The sequence below is a fragment of the Coffea eugenioides genome, chromosome 4 (genome assembly GCF_003713205.1).
Source record: "Coffea eugenioides isolate CCC68of chromosome 4, Ceug_1.0, whole genome shotgun sequence".
Classification (NCBI taxonomy): Eukaryota; Viridiplantae; Streptophyta; class Magnoliopsida; order Gentianales; family Rubiaceae; genus Coffea; species Coffea eugenioides.
In genome coordinates, this window is record NC_040038.1 from 41,174,561 (window position 1) to 41,191,937 (window position 17,377).

General features: G+C 35.5%; 3 protein-coding genes across 3 annotated transcripts; 1 reads left to right on the forward strand and 2 right to left on the reverse strand.

Annotated features, from left to right (window-relative positions):
* Positions 1–717: 717 nt before the first annotated feature.
* On the forward strand, positions 718–4,047 carry LOC113767586 (malate dehydrogenase, chloroplastic). The gene is made up of 2 exons (XM_027311732.1): positions 718–906; positions 2,473–4,047. The coding sequence occupies exon 2, from the start codon at positions 2,481–2,483 to the stop codon at positions 3,717–3,719; it is 1,239 nt and encodes a 412-aa protein (XP_027167533.1). The 5' UTR covers positions 718–906; positions 2,473–2,480; the 3' UTR covers positions 3,720–4,047.
* A 136-nt stretch (positions 4,048–4,183) lies between these two features.
* On the reverse strand, positions 4,184–6,984 carry LOC113767585 (pentatricopeptide repeat-containing protein At3g47530). Its single transcript, XM_027311731.1, has one exon. The coding sequence runs from the start codon at positions 6,917–6,919 to the stop codon at positions 5,018–5,020; it is 1,902 nt and encodes a 633-aa protein (XP_027167532.1). The 5' UTR covers positions 6,920–6,984; the 3' UTR covers positions 4,184–5,017.
* A 3,787-nt stretch (positions 6,985–10,771) lies between these two features.
* LOC113769368 (protein RKD3-like) lies at positions 10,772–12,416 on the reverse strand. Its single transcript, XM_027313824.1, has 4 exons — positions 12,310–12,416; positions 12,040–12,191; positions 11,572–11,936; positions 10,772–11,113 (listed from the first exon to the last, which is right to left on the reverse strand). Exons 1-4 carry the CDS (start codon positions 12,414–12,416, stop codon positions 10,772–10,774), a joined length of 966 nt encoding a protein of 321 aa, XP_027169625.1.
* Between the last annotated feature and the right edge of the window lie 4,961 nt (positions 12,417–17,377).

Below are 17,377 nucleotides of genomic sequence, written 5' to 3' on the forward strand. Positions count from 1 at the left end.
TAACAACAAGAAGGAAAAGTCCATAAGTTCTACCATTAGAATATTTGGTACGCATACACATTTTGTTCAATTTTAGCAGGGGTAGTGAGCATTTGCGTGGATTCGAGTTAGATTTCTTTTTCTTTCCTCTATAACATCTTTAATGTGTCATGATATCTATTGATTTGAAATTGGTCATACTGTAAACCATAAGAAAAATCATGTCAAATTTCCACAACTAGAATGCTAATTGCAAGTGAGAGTTTGTAACAGAGAATTTTATTACATGGTTAAAGTTGAAAAAAACAATTGTAAACCAGTAAATAATAGTAAATAACGTTAGATAAAGTCCTATAAATACGTTAACAAAGACAAATCTCGTGATTTTATACTAGCCAAATTAATGTGTCAAGTGAAAACTACTCTTTATTATGTGATGTTTGCTCCATCATTTTGCATTTTTCTCGTGCTAATTGGCATGTTTATTAACTCTAGGATCTTTTGTTGATTCTGAAATATAAGTTTGGACCTGCATATCCAAAAACGATCGAAACTTCAAGGGTGCAAAGTGAAATATCAAGTCTGTATAATTATGTCAAACCCAATCAAGGCCGTTAAAATTAGTCATCCGGGAAAACCAACAGCCAAGATCATTCCTAAACTAAAGAAGATTAAAGTAACAATCACCTTAAAAGCGTGAACGATGTAGCTACTCACACCGACCCCATAAAACAAGACGCAAAAGCAGTCTGGACTCTGTCGTAGATTTTCTCGAGGCCCAGCGGCGGAGAAATTTGGAGACACCAAAATCCCCGAAACACACACTTGACTGTGTTTGTGCGTGAAAAAGTCCCTTTTTAAATCCTCACCACTTATATCACCTCAAATATAGGCTTCTTGTATCAGTAGCAGTTTCCGCGGAAGGAGGTACTAAGTAGTTGCTTGAAGAAAGAACCATTTCTTCTCCTGTCTGTTTTTCTCTTTCTTTAATTTTCTTTTTTTTATCCCAGCTGTTTATTCATTTCCTATCTTTAATTGCATTTTAGCAATTGCCCTTTATTATATTCTAGGTAATTTTGGTACTGGTTGCTGTTTTTGGGAAACAGATTGAATTTTGATACATGCGGTTTCATGTTTTGCCTTGGTATAGGTAGATCTGAGGCCATGTGTGAATTTCTGGATTGATATTCTGTGAATTTTTGTGGGTTTTGATTATTAGTTATAATTTATGCACTGCAGTTACGAGTTTTGTAGTTGTAGATGGTCCAGTTGCAGGTGGTAGATCTGATTCTGTAATAGCTGATTGAACTGTGCTGTTATCTTCTTTTGGTTACTAGTTCAGTTGGAACTTTTGTTGGAAGGGAATTGTAATAGTGTCATATTTGAAGAAGAATGATGATGCCGTAAAATCCTGTTTCATTTTTGTAAGTTGTTGCTTGAAAGATAAGATAGTGCCAATAAATTTTTGTATATGTTTGTAATTTCCCTGCTCCAGAGTTGCACAGCTAATTGGTAAATCTTTTATTACTTCATTTTGGTTCGAAATTAGCAGGACTATGAAGAAACTGAAAGGTAGACAGTCATAGTTTTGTACAATTAGGTGACTTAGAAAAGATAGTGCTTGTAGGCTTATCTCTGTTCTCCTTTTAGGATTGTGCTTGATTAGTTCTTTGATTCCTTTAGCTTTGTGGTCAATCTAATTAGTTTTATAGTTTTGGGAAGTTGAGGTTTGTCTCCGAAGGAAAATAGTGAAAAATATTGTTACGAATTTTGTGTAAATTTTAACTCCTATTGTCAAATGATTGATTGAGTTCCTTTATGCTATTGAGGCTATAGATATTGACGGACTGATTAGTATCCAGGCTATCTGATTTACCTTTAATTGACAGCAAGAATTTGTAGAAGCTACAGATTTTTTTGGTCGGTGCATCTCATGGTGCATCTTTTGCCTGCAAAGAACTAGTTTCTGAATCTTTCTTTAGCAACTAGGTGATGTGTTGTTCTTCTAATGAGATGTTTGATTGTCTGTTACTCATATTTTTGGCATCAGACATGGCCTCTGTATTATTTTTTTCAGTGATGCTTTAAGATTGGGATGTCACTTTAATTAAATTCAGTTTTTTCTGGTAAAGAAGATTATTCTGTTGGCCAAGCTGTTTATATTTCTCTAATTTGATTTTTTCCATTTCCAATTTTGGACTGAGATTCCGCTGAGTAGCACTTGGAATGGGAGTTAGTTCTCTGAGTTAGTCTTTTGCTTTAGATGATGAATGAATACTGACTAATTTTGTTTTAATACTCTCGGTGCAAAAGTTAAAAGATTAAAGTAGTGCCTTTGCATATGTTAGACTTTGTGCTGATTATGTAAACTTTCTATTCTTTTCATTATTGAGCAAAAAGAATTCGAGCTTGATCAAGTTGTACAGTCATATGCTTTGCAAACCTACTTCCCTATTCTTTTCATGTTTTCATGTCCCCTTTTTTCTTTTCCAGTGCATGAAATGGCAGCAACATCAGCAGCTACCCTCTCAATTGGATCAACTGCCTGTGTTGGCGCAAAAGCCAACTCGGCTTATAATTCAAAGACGTCTGGTCTAAGTTTCAACTCTCGAAACTGTCTTAGGAGTTTTACTGGCCTCAAGGCAGCCTCTTCTGTGAGCTGTGACTCAGACTCCTCATTTGTAGGAAAGGAAAGTTGTGCAGCAATTCAACACTCTTTTGTCTCAAGAGCACAAAAGCCGAGCCAAAGATCATATAATTATGTTCAACCTCAGGCTTCTTATAAAGTGGCAATTCTTGGGGCTGCTGGTGGTATAGGCCAGCCTTTAGCACTTCTGATTAAAATGTCACCTTTGGTCTCTGCTTTGAAACTTTATGATGTTGCAAATGTTAAGGGAGTTGCTGCTGATCTCAGTCACTGCAACACTCCCTCCCAGGTTTTTGATTTCACAGGAGACAAGGAGCTTGCCAGTTGCTTGAAAGATGTAAATGTTGTTGTCATACCTGCTGGTGTTCCAAGAAAGCCTGGTATGACCCGGGATGACCTTTTTAACATAAATGCCAGCATAGTGAAGGACTTAATTGAGGCTGTTGCTGATAATTGCCCTGATGCCTTTATCCACATTATCAGCAATCCAGTCAACTCCACAGTGCCAATTGCTGCTGAAGTTTTGAAGCAGAAAGGTGTATACGACCCAAAGAAGCTCTTTGGTGTCACCACTCTTGATGTCGTGAGGGCAAATACATTTGTGGCTCAGAAGAAAAACTTGAGGCTTATAGATGTTGATGTTCCAGTTGTTGGTGGCCATGCAGGCATTACTATTTTGCCCCTGCTGTCGAAGACAAAACCCTCTGTCGCATTCACAGATGAAGAAGTGCAAGAACTTACTGTCAAAATTCAGAATGCTGGGACAGAGGTCGTTGAGGCAAAGGCTGGTGCAGGGTCTGCCACACTTTCCATGTCATATGCTGCAGCAAGATTTGTTGAGTCCTCCCTTCGTGCTCTTGATGGTGATAGCGATGTGTACGAGTGCTCTTATGTCCAGTCTAATTTGACTGAGCTTCCATTTTTCGCATCAAGGATTAAGCTGGGAAGGAATGGGGTTGAGGCTCTGATCAAATCTGAACTTGAAGGTTTGACCGAGTACGAACAGAAGGCTTTGGAAGCCCTCAAGCCAGAGCTCAAGGCCAGCATTGAGAAGGGGATAAATTTTGTGCACAAGCAACCGGTGGCTGCATAGAAGCTTACTAAAGTCGAAGCATTTAGAAGATGAATAAAATAGTTCGAAATTTACAGATTTATTGATTGCGGCGGCATTTTCAGTTTTGTCGGTGACCTGCAGCAAAGGGCTTCCTGCTTCTTTTCTGTTGAAGTGCTTTTGTACCAGAGAAATGAGTATACTAATGTTGTAGAATTTTGTTCTCATATCCGGCCCGTAGGGAACCTTTTGACGTTAGTGGGGCTAAAGATTTGCAGCCCTTATTTTGCAAAATTGGTTATCACTTTTTGCTTGTCTTTGGATGCCATGATCTGGATTTTGATGGATTAGGCTGCATATTTGTTCTACATGATGCAAATTTTACCATCAAAATTACTCGCGAAGCCACCTTCCCTAATAACCTTACATCAATCTGGGGGAGAACCAAATTGTCCATTGCTTGCAACTTAGGTAGAAGTTCCATTTACTATGCCCACCTATGAAATATTGCAAGGAGTACAATCAAGTGTGACTCTTAACTGTTAATGCTGATGCCTCTTCATTATCCGTTTACACAGTTTCAAAGGTTGGAGAAGATTTGGTTAAATAGGAATCACTAGGACATTGCTAAAACTACATGCAGGCATCATGTCCATAGCATAATACATCCTAGACGATACAGGTTCTCCAACATGCGTATTTGCAAATAACACATTAACGGCAGCTATTGAAAAAAAGGAATTAACAGAATTTCTATGCCAGACATACTAACAGAACGGAAGCCAACACAATGGCTTGGAAATTGAACAACGGTAAAAAATAGCCACCACCAATTTTATTTCCTCTGTCTGTGTAAGCAATCACTGGCCTAGATTAAATGTTCAGAAGCTTTGAACAGAAACCTGGCATAATGATCTTCGCATTGTTGTAAGTCTTGATCAAGCACGCATGTTGCAATCATGTTTTAAACCATGAATCCCCCGCTTGGACAGAATCCAATTAACAATGGTGTCGTTGTCCTGCGCACCTGCCCTTTTGCATCTGCCTGCTCTCTCTTGAAGGGGAACATTCCTAGCAGCCCTGGTAGGTAATACTCCATTTCGTTTGACAGCCAAGCCTACATAATACAAGTGGAAACAAGGAGCGCCTTGTACATTTCATTTAACAATACCTAGCTGATGCATACAAGCTTTATGTTCAACGGAAGTCAGGCCAGATGCAGCAATGTGCAGGACTCTGCTTGGGGCATGTAGAAATTATAAACATTCTATTCTTGGAAAGAGAGTAGTTGAGCATTTGATTCAACTGAAAGCTGAAGAAGCAGGCGATCATTATCACCGCTACCAGTAATCATTACAGGAGCAATGCCCTTCCCTGAAATGATGAAACCGATTACGATCTCTAATAACTACTTCTCGATTATAAACAGTTGATACCATTTTAGCAAAATTGTGGCAGTCAAGACATATTCTTAGGTCCTTTGCAATGCGTATCTTTGTACCAGGTGGAGTGGCAAGAATTGCAAATGCAATTGCCAGTTTCTCACTGTGATAAGACATTCTGGTTCGCTTTTCTTCAGCACCAGTATTATGCAATTCTGCTATAGTTTCAGCAACATAACCAGCAATTTTTAGTTGCTTATTAATCTCGTCCAACATATCATATATCTCCTTCTTTCTTGGATGTGAAACATCATCGGCCATAAACTCATGTATTTTGCCTTTCAGTTCAATGGTACAAGAAGCTGGGGTTGTCCGGATTCCTTTCTCCTTCATCAATTTCCGTATTTCGGTAACCTTCTCCCAATCATTGATTGACGAATAAATATTTAACAACAGAACGTAATCCCCTGCTTCTTCAGCTTTGAGTTCAATCAAATGCTCAACTACTCTCTCTCCAAGAATAGAATGTTTATAATTTCTACATGCCCCAAGCAGAGTCCTCCAAATTGCTGCATCTGGCCTGACCTCCATTGAGCATATAAGCTTGTAAGCCTCATCAAGCAAACCAGCACGACCCATCATATCAACCATGCACCCATAGTGGTAAAGATTAGGCACAATACCCAGCTCTTTCCTCATGATATCAAAGAACATGCGACCCTGATCAACCAACCCTGAGTGACTACAGCCTGAAAGAACTGCAGTACAAGTCTGATCATCAGGAACAACACCGACCCTCTGCATCTTTCTGAATGCCCTAATTGCCTGTTCACCGTGTCCATTACTTGCCAAGCCTGCAATCATGGCACTCCATGTCACCACATCCTTGTTAGCCAAGCTCTCAAAGACCTCATACGCCTTCTCAACACACCCACACCTTGAGTACATTGCTATAAGTGAATTAGAAATCTTCATAGAGCTATCAAATCCACCCTCCTTTACATACTTATGAACCTTCTCACCAAATTCTAATGCATTCAACTTCCCACAAGCCTCGAGCACAAGCAAACAAGTGACGTCATCCGGTCGACGCCAATTTGACTTTTCCATGATATCAAACACGCTTAAAGCATCCCTTGTCCGCTTATTACGTATATAGCAAGAAATCAACACATTCCAAGCAGCAGTGTCCCTGTGAGACATCTCATCGAACACTTTACAAGCATCATCGCATTTCCCACTTAAAGAATAAAAATCCATCAAAGTAGTGGACAAAAAGCTATCACATTTATAACCATCTCTCAAAATCCTACTATGTACCTGTACACCATTCAATAAAGATTCCATCTTTACACAACATTTGATTGCAAACGACGAACAAAAGCCGTCTGAAGAAAAGCCCAAATCAAGCATTTCTTTGTATAGTTCAAATCCTAGTGATGCTGCTGAATTATTATGGCTTAAAGAATGAGCTCTAATCATGGTACCGTACAAAGAAACATTGGGTTTCGGATAATGTTGGAAGATTCGACGGCCATAAGACAAATCCTGCAATGGACCAGGGAGGGAAATGCGGGAAAGGAAGTGGAGGAAAATTGTGGGGTTAAGAAGATAGGACGTATGAATGAGATGGGTGTGGATTTGAGGCAGATGGGATTTCTTAGGGCAGGATTTTATGAGTTTAATTAAGTCCTTTCCTGCTTCTTTCTCGGCAGCTTTTGGTCCGAGGTTTAGAAGAGGTGATGGTGGGGAAGGGCGGTGGTAGTGGTGGTTTTGGAGTGAAGCTGCTTCTGCTGTACTGAAGAAACGAGCGGGGAGACGAGAATGGTGTGCGGGAAAGCGAGATGCGAACGCTCTCATGGGTGTTTGAAGCTCTCTTTTTGGGAGAAAAATGGTGGCAAACGATGACACAAGTTCAAGTTCTGTTGGAGAAATTCAAAACCCTCTGTTTGGACTTTGGACTGTTGGCATATATATATATATATATATATATATATATATATATGCAAGAGGCTCCCCTCATGCTCTGAAAATTACACATACCTACCCTATTTTCATTGTTTAAGTAATATTCTAGGCCCAAAAGTTTAAACCTTTTCTCAAAATCTTATAATGCCCTTGGGTTATAGTTGACAGCAAAAATAAAAAGAAAAAAAATGTTCATAGTCTTTATTTTATTTATCCTTACTTGCTATAACTATTGTCTAACTATCGACTTCCAAATCACCGCTAATTAAACACTTACTTTTGCTATAATGTCCCTCTTTTACTTAAAAATTTTCATTGCAGACCATCATATCAATTACAAATGCCGCATCAGATACCAAAAAGTTATCTACAATCTTATATCCATATCAGATTTTATTAATATATAGCAATATTCATCAATATGCTTAAATTTCAATTCCATGACTGTCATCTTTCTAATATAAAACAATCTAAACTATCACTACTAATATCAACATCTAATATACTCCATTTGCACAGAATTCAAAATCAATCAAATCCTCTCTTAGGAATAACATTACTAACAATTGCAAATAAAAAATAGAACTACAATGCAGTTATAAATATACTAGGAACACTTTTTTTTCATAACAACCATAACAACATAATCTTTATTTACTCCCTATTCCACATCCTATGCATAATTGTTATTTTTTTTTTTATCACTGCCACTATCTTCATCTTCATCTAATTTGATAATGAAATCATCACTCAACTTGTCATTTGACAATTTCAATTTGCTAATGCCTATCAAAAATGGGAAACAAAAATGGGTGTAAAGAAACTATTTAATAATAATGAAAAAGAGAGAATTGGGAATAGACACCAAGATAAGTAAGCATTTGTGGTTGATATGTATGGTGGTTTTATTAGTGACAACAACATACATTTGATTGATAAAAATTAAATAAATGAGTGTGGAAGAAAACAGATGTAGGAAGAAGAGGATAAAGAGCTAAACGGGAAAGACAGTAGTTTGAGTTATTGGTAGATAGTAGATGAGAGATCTTTAATTTTTGATTGAGTTTTTCGATGAGTTGACAATTAATTAAGGGTATTGTTATCTTTTTATCACACCAAGGGAGATTCTCGTAATTATGTAAAAATCAAGGGAGCCGAGTGAAATTATCAAAAATTTTAGGGGAGGTTTCTGAAATTATCTCTTTTTAATTGGTTGAAAAAAGTTAAAGTGGGTTCGCAACATGCTTACAGAGATTTGTACAGGGCTAGCCTCCAAAACTGTAGATTGCTTACAGAGGTTTGTACAGATCGTCCACCAACACAGGCACAGCCTTCAAATTGGCAGTGAGATTTGAATACATGATCTTTTGTAAGGAAGTAACCAATTTTTGCCAACTGAACCAACTTATAGCATTGGCACTATTATATGACCACTTGCCACTTTCTACCTTTTCCCTTTCCGTTTTTCAAGTTTTGTTTAGGTTAATTTTCATCTTGGTCCTCTAAAGAAGTTTAAAATCTCAATTTGGTCTTTCGAATTACAAAAAGGGTCTAAATTTCATCTTACAAAATAGTAGACCTAAATTTGGTTCATTAAATTGAAAAAACTTCTAGTTTGATCCTATTTAACATTAATAGTTGAGTACCAGTAAACAAAGATCAAATAGAAAGTTAATCTAACTTTAGGGGATGAAAATTGAAATTCTATTTTTTAATGGATCAAATTGGAATTTTGTGTTAAGACTCTTTTTGGTTTGAGGGACATTTTGAAATACCAAAATGAAAAGAGTTATGTCTAAAAGGTGCAAAATAGTCACTTGTTGATGGATCTAAATTACTTCAAATTTATCACCTAAACACATATTTTTGCTCGTTGTACTTTAACATTTAAACAAGTACTTTATCTAACTTCAATTTTCTTTTCCCAAAAAAGTATCAATTGAAACCTATCTTATATATATATATATATATATATATATATATATATATATAGAAATCACAATTTCATTCACTTATCTTGAAAAGTGCTCATTGGGCACCTTTAATTTTAAAATGATATATACGCTTTTTGCACAAAACAAGTATGATTTATGAATTGATACAGGACACTACCAAAGAGAAGTGGATTTTTCTGATGAGTACTTAATAAACATTTTTTTACAAAGTTTCCAGGATTCTTTTTTTTTTTTTACAAAAGTGAAATTGATTTGAACATGTATTTAAATGTAAGAAATGAAACAACTTGGTAGCCAACCCTAACAATAATATCAACCGTAGAGTCTTTCCAGTTTTCATAGATTGAGGGATGTTGAATCAAAGCATTGAATCTAGGTTGGAATTTTGAATAGAGGTGTAAACATTTTAAAGAAGTCGAATACTCATATGTTGAAATTTGTTAGATTATTTTGATGAGTATGAATTTTTATTCAAAATTATCTTATTTACTTCTCGAGCAGTGGTCAAGATTTTATCGAGTTGAATTTGAATAACTTGAGTTTTTTTTTTTCACACGTAAATTTTACTTTTACGCTATTTGAGTTGGAGTTAAACTGAACTTAAAAATTTATTAAACACCAAATGTTACTCAAACTTGATTTGAGTAGATAGCAAACCAAATCGAAACATTGAGCTGTTTGATTTGTCTTTTGACTTTAATTTTGGGTTGAGATTCAGTTAAAAGTACGTGCGCCGTCGAATCAATTCTTGGGACTTTGCTACTCTTTGCCCAAAACAGCAAAAAGTACTTTCCAGACGGCTAAGCACGAACCGTCGAAGTCTTCCAATTGTGAGCATTAAATGCTATGATCCGCCCAATCTTTACTCGGACTGAATCTGAATCCAGACTGCCGTTACTAGATTTTGTTTTGGGGTTTACGTGTATGCATGTGGACTGTAAATAGTAGCAAATTTTGAAGGTTTAGTGCTCAAAAAATTCGTGTCAACATATTCCAATTGCAGGATACATAGGTTGATTGAATTTGTTAATATTGGGTTTATGCTAGCAAGAAAGTCTAGTATTCTTTTTGGCAAGGGTAGGCTGTAAATTGCAATGTATTTAATTATTATTGAATGTCTCGTAAATACATTTTTTAATCACTTATTTATTTCATGTATATAAGCAAAAAATTTTCAGATTGTTTGGTACTGCATTTTCCATTAAAGGGTTACTACCTAAACATTGGAATTCCTCTATTAGTACAAAATCCATTGAAAGGTCAACAATAGTTCTTAAATTTGATTACAAAGCCCTCAAACTGCAACCTAGGTCTAGCCATCTAAGTGTTGCTTGATCGTTCGTATTCTTTCCCTTCCATTTCATGCAATACTTAGAAACCCTTTTCAATAGCCATTATGACATTACATTAACTTTTTCTAATGACTTATTTATCTCATCAACGTCACAGCATCAGCCCAAGAGGAATTTTATGCCTTGTTTAGTGTTTGAATTAAAGGGAAAGAAGAGGTCACAAAATACTAAATATGATCAGGCAATCATCTCAGTGTCAACAATCGTAGACTTAACCATAAAATGCACAAGTCCTAAATGATATTAACTAGTTATTATTAAACTAATTATGTCTAGAACAAACGACAAAAAGGTAAAAGAGAGAGTATCATCAACTTCCACAGTTAACATCACATATATATGTATACACATTCTGCTTGGGACATCAGATGGTGCTAGGTCAAGAAAAAAAAAAAAGGAAAAGATGACTAAAAGTTTTATTACCACTTGAGAAAGATTCAACCAGAAATCATTGTGTTGGGGGAGGGAAAGCAGTCAGAAAACAGTATCTTAAGCTCCTCCTCTTGTTGATCATCATCTACCCTAGAGCCAAAATCGGGAGTAGCAAGAGCATTAACTTCACGAGGGTTAACTCCAGAGTGAGATGGAGATTCTTTCACCATCCCCATGAGCTTTCTCTTCTTGTAATTAGCCTTGAAGCATGCTTGTCTCAATCTCTTGGTGTTATCTTCAAGTTGCAAATGAGGTATTTCTTCCAACATTTTCTTTTCATGCTCCAATATGTCTATGGCTTCTCTAAACTTCCTTTCCGCTCCCTCGCCTTCCTCCTTTGCCAATTCCTGCAGAAGACATCCATCCTCACAACTATGCCTCATACATATTGACCCAAAAAAAAAAAAGACAAATAATGGGATACTATTCACATGCTAATATATTTATACAATTTTCTGTACTTTGATGTCTAATGCACTTATAATCAAGAAAAGAGATAGTTAAGAATGCACTAATGAATGCAACAACCTACAAAAGACAATATTGGTCTGAGGTCTTCTCTCTTTAGGTGACTAAGGTCTTATAAGGGTGTAAATTTGAAGAAATGGTAGTACAACATTAGCGAAGATTATAGTTAAGAATTCCAAGTCCTAACAACCCTATACGGACAATAGATGCTTCATTGCCATCAGTAAATTGAAATTCACTAACAATATACATGTAACATGCTTGGTCCTTGGAGCGGCTGTAGACCAGATATATCGAGAATTAATTAACTTGATTAGGAATTGAAAGGTGAAAAAACCTGGACATTCTTGATTAGGGTTTGAAGGCTCATCAACTTTCTATGAGGCCATCTTCGAATTCCCAACTCTCTACACCTTTTCTTGAGTAGTGTCAATCCAACATTAAGCTCCTTGGCTGCTTGAGTAATTGGCATGTAAAAATAATTGGAGATGGTTTTTCGAGATAAATTCTTAGAGCTAATAGTCCCACCCTTCTCCTCTCTGGCCTTTTTCATTCCCTTCTCTTCCACCACAACTTCTTCTTGACTAGTTAATTGTTCATTGCTGCCAGCCAATAAAAGCTGCTGATTTTGTATACCAAACTCGGGACTCTTTTCATTCCCATGTCTAAAGCCACTGCCATGAAAACCTTGCCATGAATCTGCTGCAAGAAAATATTTTCAAAATCCCATTGTATAATTAGTTGTGATTAGTAAATCATGTAGATATAAAGAGATGAAGTTGAGTGTTACATAATTATTCATCACCTTGGAACATGTAGTGGCTCGGATCAATATCCAATGATGCGTACGAAGGATCATTCAAACAGCTCCCCATTATAGGAAAAGCATCAAAATCAGGGTCTCGAAAGGGAAAATCAAGTTGTGAACCAGAACCAGCACATCCAGGATTATAGGTACTTAGATTACAACAACATGCAACACCAAGAAAATTTCAGTAAATCAATTCCTCTACAATAACTAGATTAAAGTGAAAAACTTAAAAGCCATAACAACAAAAACATGATTAAATTTCACCTGAATTCAAGAGGAGATAGTTGAGTTGGAAAGGAGAATGGATAAACATCTTCTTCTTTGGTCATTACTTGAAATTTTGACCAGCTCTGAAATGGCTGAGTTCCCATGTTTGACAAAAGAAATCAGAAATGGTTTTTCTTCTTCTTTTGTGGGTTTTTGGAGTTAACTAATGAGTCGATGACTAAGTTACCAAATTTGCATGAGTGGTTCAGATAAAGAGAAAGTGGAGATAGAGAAACATATACGTGTATATAAGGGAGAAGAAGAGGAGTCATGGATCAATGAATTTGAATGTGAGTCCTTGAAGCAATAATAAGAATTTAGTACATGGGAGATTGTGAGCCGTCACATACATTAAACAAGCACATATTACTCCCACACCTATTTGCGTATTAATTAGGAAGGTTAATTTTAGCTTAGATATCCTCACATTTGAGAAATAACGGTTAAACCACTTTATTAATCTTTTGTTTATTTAAAAATTTATTTAATCAGATTACTGAATAGCCTTAGTGGAGCGAATACACTGATATTATTGTAATAGAATAGAAATTTTAAAAATAAATTAAAATGTTTCTAGCATTAGAATTGAACCTAGTCTAGTGATCAAGTCCTAGAATGAAGATCTGACTTACGTGTTTTGTTTTGTATTTTTCAATTTGTTCTGTAGCGGTTTGATCACATATATTGGTATTCAAGATTTTGTAATTTAAGTGATAGAAAAAAATATGAGCTTTGCGATATGTCTCTGGTTCAATGCTAGAATTGTTTTTGAAGAAATTCAACTTTTGTATGGAGACATATGAGTATTATTTTAGAAGATGTAGTATTGAATGAATTTATATGTGTAAATTTCAAGCTAAAACACTATCAACTTGTTAAATGTGCATAAGAATTTAGGTAAGTTACTTTTTTAAATGATAAAATTGGAAAGCAACAACTGGTTTGTGTTGGCTTTAAAATAGTAAATCTTGTTGTAGAACATAAAAAAAGTGAAAGTACAATATTAAAAATAAGATAGATTGATTGTGTTTTTAGGTGGAAATTACCCTAAATGCAACTTTTGGAGTTTGGTGGAGAAAAATATAGTTCCTTGAAAATTGCCCTCATTACATCTGCATTCATCTTGGATAAGTTTATCATGCTTGCTACATAGTTATAACTCAAGAGTAGGGGTAAGAAAAAAAAATTCATGAGTAGGGGTAAGAATTGGTTGGTACTGGTTATTTGGTGTTGTGAAATCTGTAATATCAGTGTATTGGGCTCTAAAATTAACGGAATCCATTCGAATTGATCCATACTAAATTGACCTCTATATCAAATTGAAGTGATATGGAACTCATAACAAAATCCTAAGGATCAATTTTAATTAAAAGGTTATATTCTTGAGTAGAAACAATTAAATAAAATGTTATAAATTTGTAAATAATGTTATAAAACGTTATATTCTTGTGTAAATAATTTTAAATAAAATGTCATAAAATTTCAACCAAAAATAAATATTTTATGTCTATATATTTAGGGTTAATCTCATATAAACTGATAGTGCATATGCCATGGGTATCGATACAAGCCAACTAATCATAATTCATAATTTGAATTTAAACTTTAATTCTTGTATATGTGACATACATCTATACTGCTAGTGCATGCACAATCAGTATATATAAGAATAATCTATATGTCTACTTGATTGGTTGTAGTTTTATATGACTATAAATTTATATGTACCTTTTTAGTGCATTTATATATTTAAATACAAAGAGTGGAAGAATAAATATATTCAATTATCCTTGCACTCATTTTGAATAATTATTATCTATATAATTAAGTTTTATTGCATTTATACATACATACATACATATGTATAATCTGTGATTGGGCACACATTAAAAATGCTCACCCCACTTTAAGTGAGGAAGTGGATCATAAATCCTAGATTATGCGTTATGAAAGTACTGCCAGCAGTAATCATATTGGAACTTGCAAATGAATTAGCACTTTATGAAAGTAAAGCAGCACTGTATATCTTGTATTTAATATGGAATAATAGCTAAGTTTACAGTATTAAGACCTTCATCGGAAGTTAAAAAATACATATTAAAACTTATCAAATGATCAGAAACTAAATTCAACGAAACAAACTTGCATTCGTCTTTTGCAAAACATATATATCAACTTTCGTGCTTGACCTCTTGTCAATCACTTTGAATAGTTGGATGTTTAGAAATATTATACTTTTTTCCCCTTTTTTGGGGTTTTAATTAATATTATCAACTAGTGATGCTGTCGAGTCGAGCTCGAGCTCGAAGGTTATGAGTACTGCTCGAGCTCGAGCTCGAGATCGAACAAGCCTCAAACTTCAGACTCGAACTCGACTCGATGTAGTTAAAAACAACTCGAGCTTGAACTCGTATAATATTTGAACTCGAGAACTCGAGCTAGGCTCGTAAAATGAGCTCGAAAACCTTTGTTTTCTAGACCAGAATTCAGCAAAAATTGAGTGCAAAAAACTGTGCTTTCCTTCAAAAAAATAGCAATTCATATTAAAACATGCATTTTGCTTCATTTCAATGCAAATGCCAACCATGTGATTCGAGCACTCTAAAATCAACAGTATCAAACTAGTTAATATGACAGATAATGTGACAGTTTCTTAATAGCCAAAATAGCCATGTAAGCAAAAGAAATAAAGAACTTGATATTAATAGAATTTAGTCACAATACACTGAACGTACAGATTTGAGATCAAGTTCTCTATACAACATTCTATTAAGATCCATTGCCAAGATTCTATACAGCAACTCATGTATAGATTTTAATCAAAAGTCACAACACAACCTGGCAGCAACATTCACTTGAGTCAAAAAAAAATCACTAGATTCACTACAGCTATACAGATTTGAGTCCAAAGTCAAAAATCAAAACACAACTTGGCAATCATAGCTTGTCAACATTCACTTGAGTCAAAAAATCACCAGATTCACCACAGCTGTATAGATTTGAGTCAAAAGTCAAAAATCAAAACACAATTTGGCAACCACAGCTTGTCAACATTCACTTGAGTCAAAAAAGTCACTAGATTCACTACGGCTGTACAGATTTGAGAGTTGAGACAAGTCATTTGAGATGTTAACTGCATAGAGTTCAGATTCCAAAATTCCAAGTTTCTAACACCTATTGCCAACAAAAAAATATAAGTCCTGTCAAATATCACCAAAGACAAAAAATGAATCAAATTAAGATACAAAGTTATCGAGAATTCTAAATAACCACAATGCCAAACCTGATTCAAAATGAGCCCTTAGCAATATAGCTTCAAATCTTGGGCAATTCAATTTCTTTGATTATTTTAGCTTGCTGCATTTACAATAAAAACCACCCAAGGCAAATAATTTAGAAAGAAAAGAAGTCATAACTTGTTGAAATTGGCCACAAAAGTTGAATGATAAAACAATAAAACTTACTTTCACTTTCTTTGAGATCCCGTGAAGCTTTCTACACCAGTCCCCTACACACAACAACATTTGAACCATATCTAGATGAAGGGAAGCACGATAGCTAACAATAAGGTTCAAGATATGCGCACAGCATCGAACACGAAATAACTTGCCGCCACCTAATAGCTTCTTCGATCTACTAAAATCATGCCGCAAAACTCTAATAGCCCCATCATTGGCCGAAGCATTGTCAACTGAAATTGTGTGTATTTTCTGCTCAATACCCCCAATCCTTCACACACTTGAAGAGTGAAGCAGCAATCTCAACCCCTCGTCTAGGAGGTGGTATGTGAACAGAGTTGAACACTCTCTTTTGTAGCTTCCAATCCGAGTCAATCCAATGGCCAGTGATAACTATATATTCGATCTTTTGATTTTTGGATTTCCAAAGATCGGTTGTGAGGCTCACCTTTTTCACATTTCTCAACTTGCTCTTCAGCTTCTTTTTCTCAAGTTCATAGACTGCCATACAATCATTTTTTGCTACTCCCCTAGTGATCTTCTGCCACTCGGACATGCTACGCTTTAGGAAAATATTCAAACCTTTTTCTTCAAGAATGGTGAAGGGATGTTCGTACATCACAATCCAATGTGCAGCTGCTTCTCTCATTTTCTCCATGTCAAATTTTCCAGTATGCAAAGGTGGTACAGTAGGAAATGCATCATCAGCCGGCTGAAAGTTTAGTTTCGTTTGTTGTGCAGCTTGTCTTAAACTTGCTTTTCTAGATGGACATGACTTCCGGTGCCGCCACTTGCTAGATGTTTGCTTTGATTTACCCCTTGATAGCTTTTTATTGCAGTAACGGCAAATGGCATAGTAATTGCCATTTTCTTCAAATTCGTTGAAGTCCTCCCAAGCTTCAGAAGTTTTATTTCGTTTTGGAATATGGAATTCATCATCTTCATCTAATTTATCCTTTTCTCCTTCTGTATTGTTATCGTCAACAACCACAGCTTGTTGTCCTTCTTGTATATTACCCAAAGCAGTACTTTGTGTAATCGGATTAGTCATCGTGTTTCCTGGATTCATCGTTGACTCATTGGAGACATATATTGGGTTGTCCAACTCCAATATCAATGAAGTACATGAATTAGCATTGGAAACTAGTGGGATACAAGAAATCTCGGGTTGACTGCCCTTGTCTTGGGTTGACATCAGTCCATAAACACATGCAGTCCAAGCTAAAGAAAGATAACGAATTTTCAAATCAGGGCAAGGGAATTGGTTATAAAAGAGAATAGCTAATCTTTTTTGACTTAATAATTAATGAAGGGGTTGCTATGCTAGTTCCAATTTCATCATTATTCGTTTAATTGAGCATGAAAGTAGCTCTTCCACTGAAGCATCTATCTATTGCTTAACCTTGATGTATTTGTAGCCTCGGATATAAGAAAGAATAAGGAACTTTCTTGTAGACACTCATAAGTTCTCTAATATGTTCTTAAATTGTGATATTCTTTTTCCTTTTTTTGCAGTTTTCATGTGCAAAATGGACCAAAAGCTGCTGACTTTATAACGGTTTCTAGTGATAATCTAGAATGTGATAATCTAGTGCCTTTACTAATCA

Excerpts from the sequence above, each read along its gene's own strand:
- LOC113767586 (XM_027311732.1), top strand. The coding sequence starts at position 2,481 with ATGGCAGCAACATCAGCAGCTACCCTCTCAATTGGATCAACTGCCTGT.
- LOC113767585 (XM_027311731.1), bottom strand. The coding sequence starts at position 6,919 with ATGAGAGCGTTCGCATCTCGCTTTCCCGCACACCATTCTCGTCTCCCC.
- LOC113769368 (XM_027313824.1), bottom strand. The coding sequence starts at position 12,416 with ATGGGAACTCAGCCATTTCAGAGCTGGTCAAAATTTCAAGTAATGACC. Across the intron at positions 12,192-12,309 it reads CTATCTCCTCTTGAATTCAG|TACCTATAATCCTGGATGTG; the intron begins GTGAAATTTAAT and ends TTGTAATCTAAG. Across the intron at positions 11,937-12,039 it reads GAGCCACTACATGTTCCAAG|CAGATTCATGGCAAGGTTTT; the intron begins GTGATGAATAAT and ends ATTTTCTTGCAG.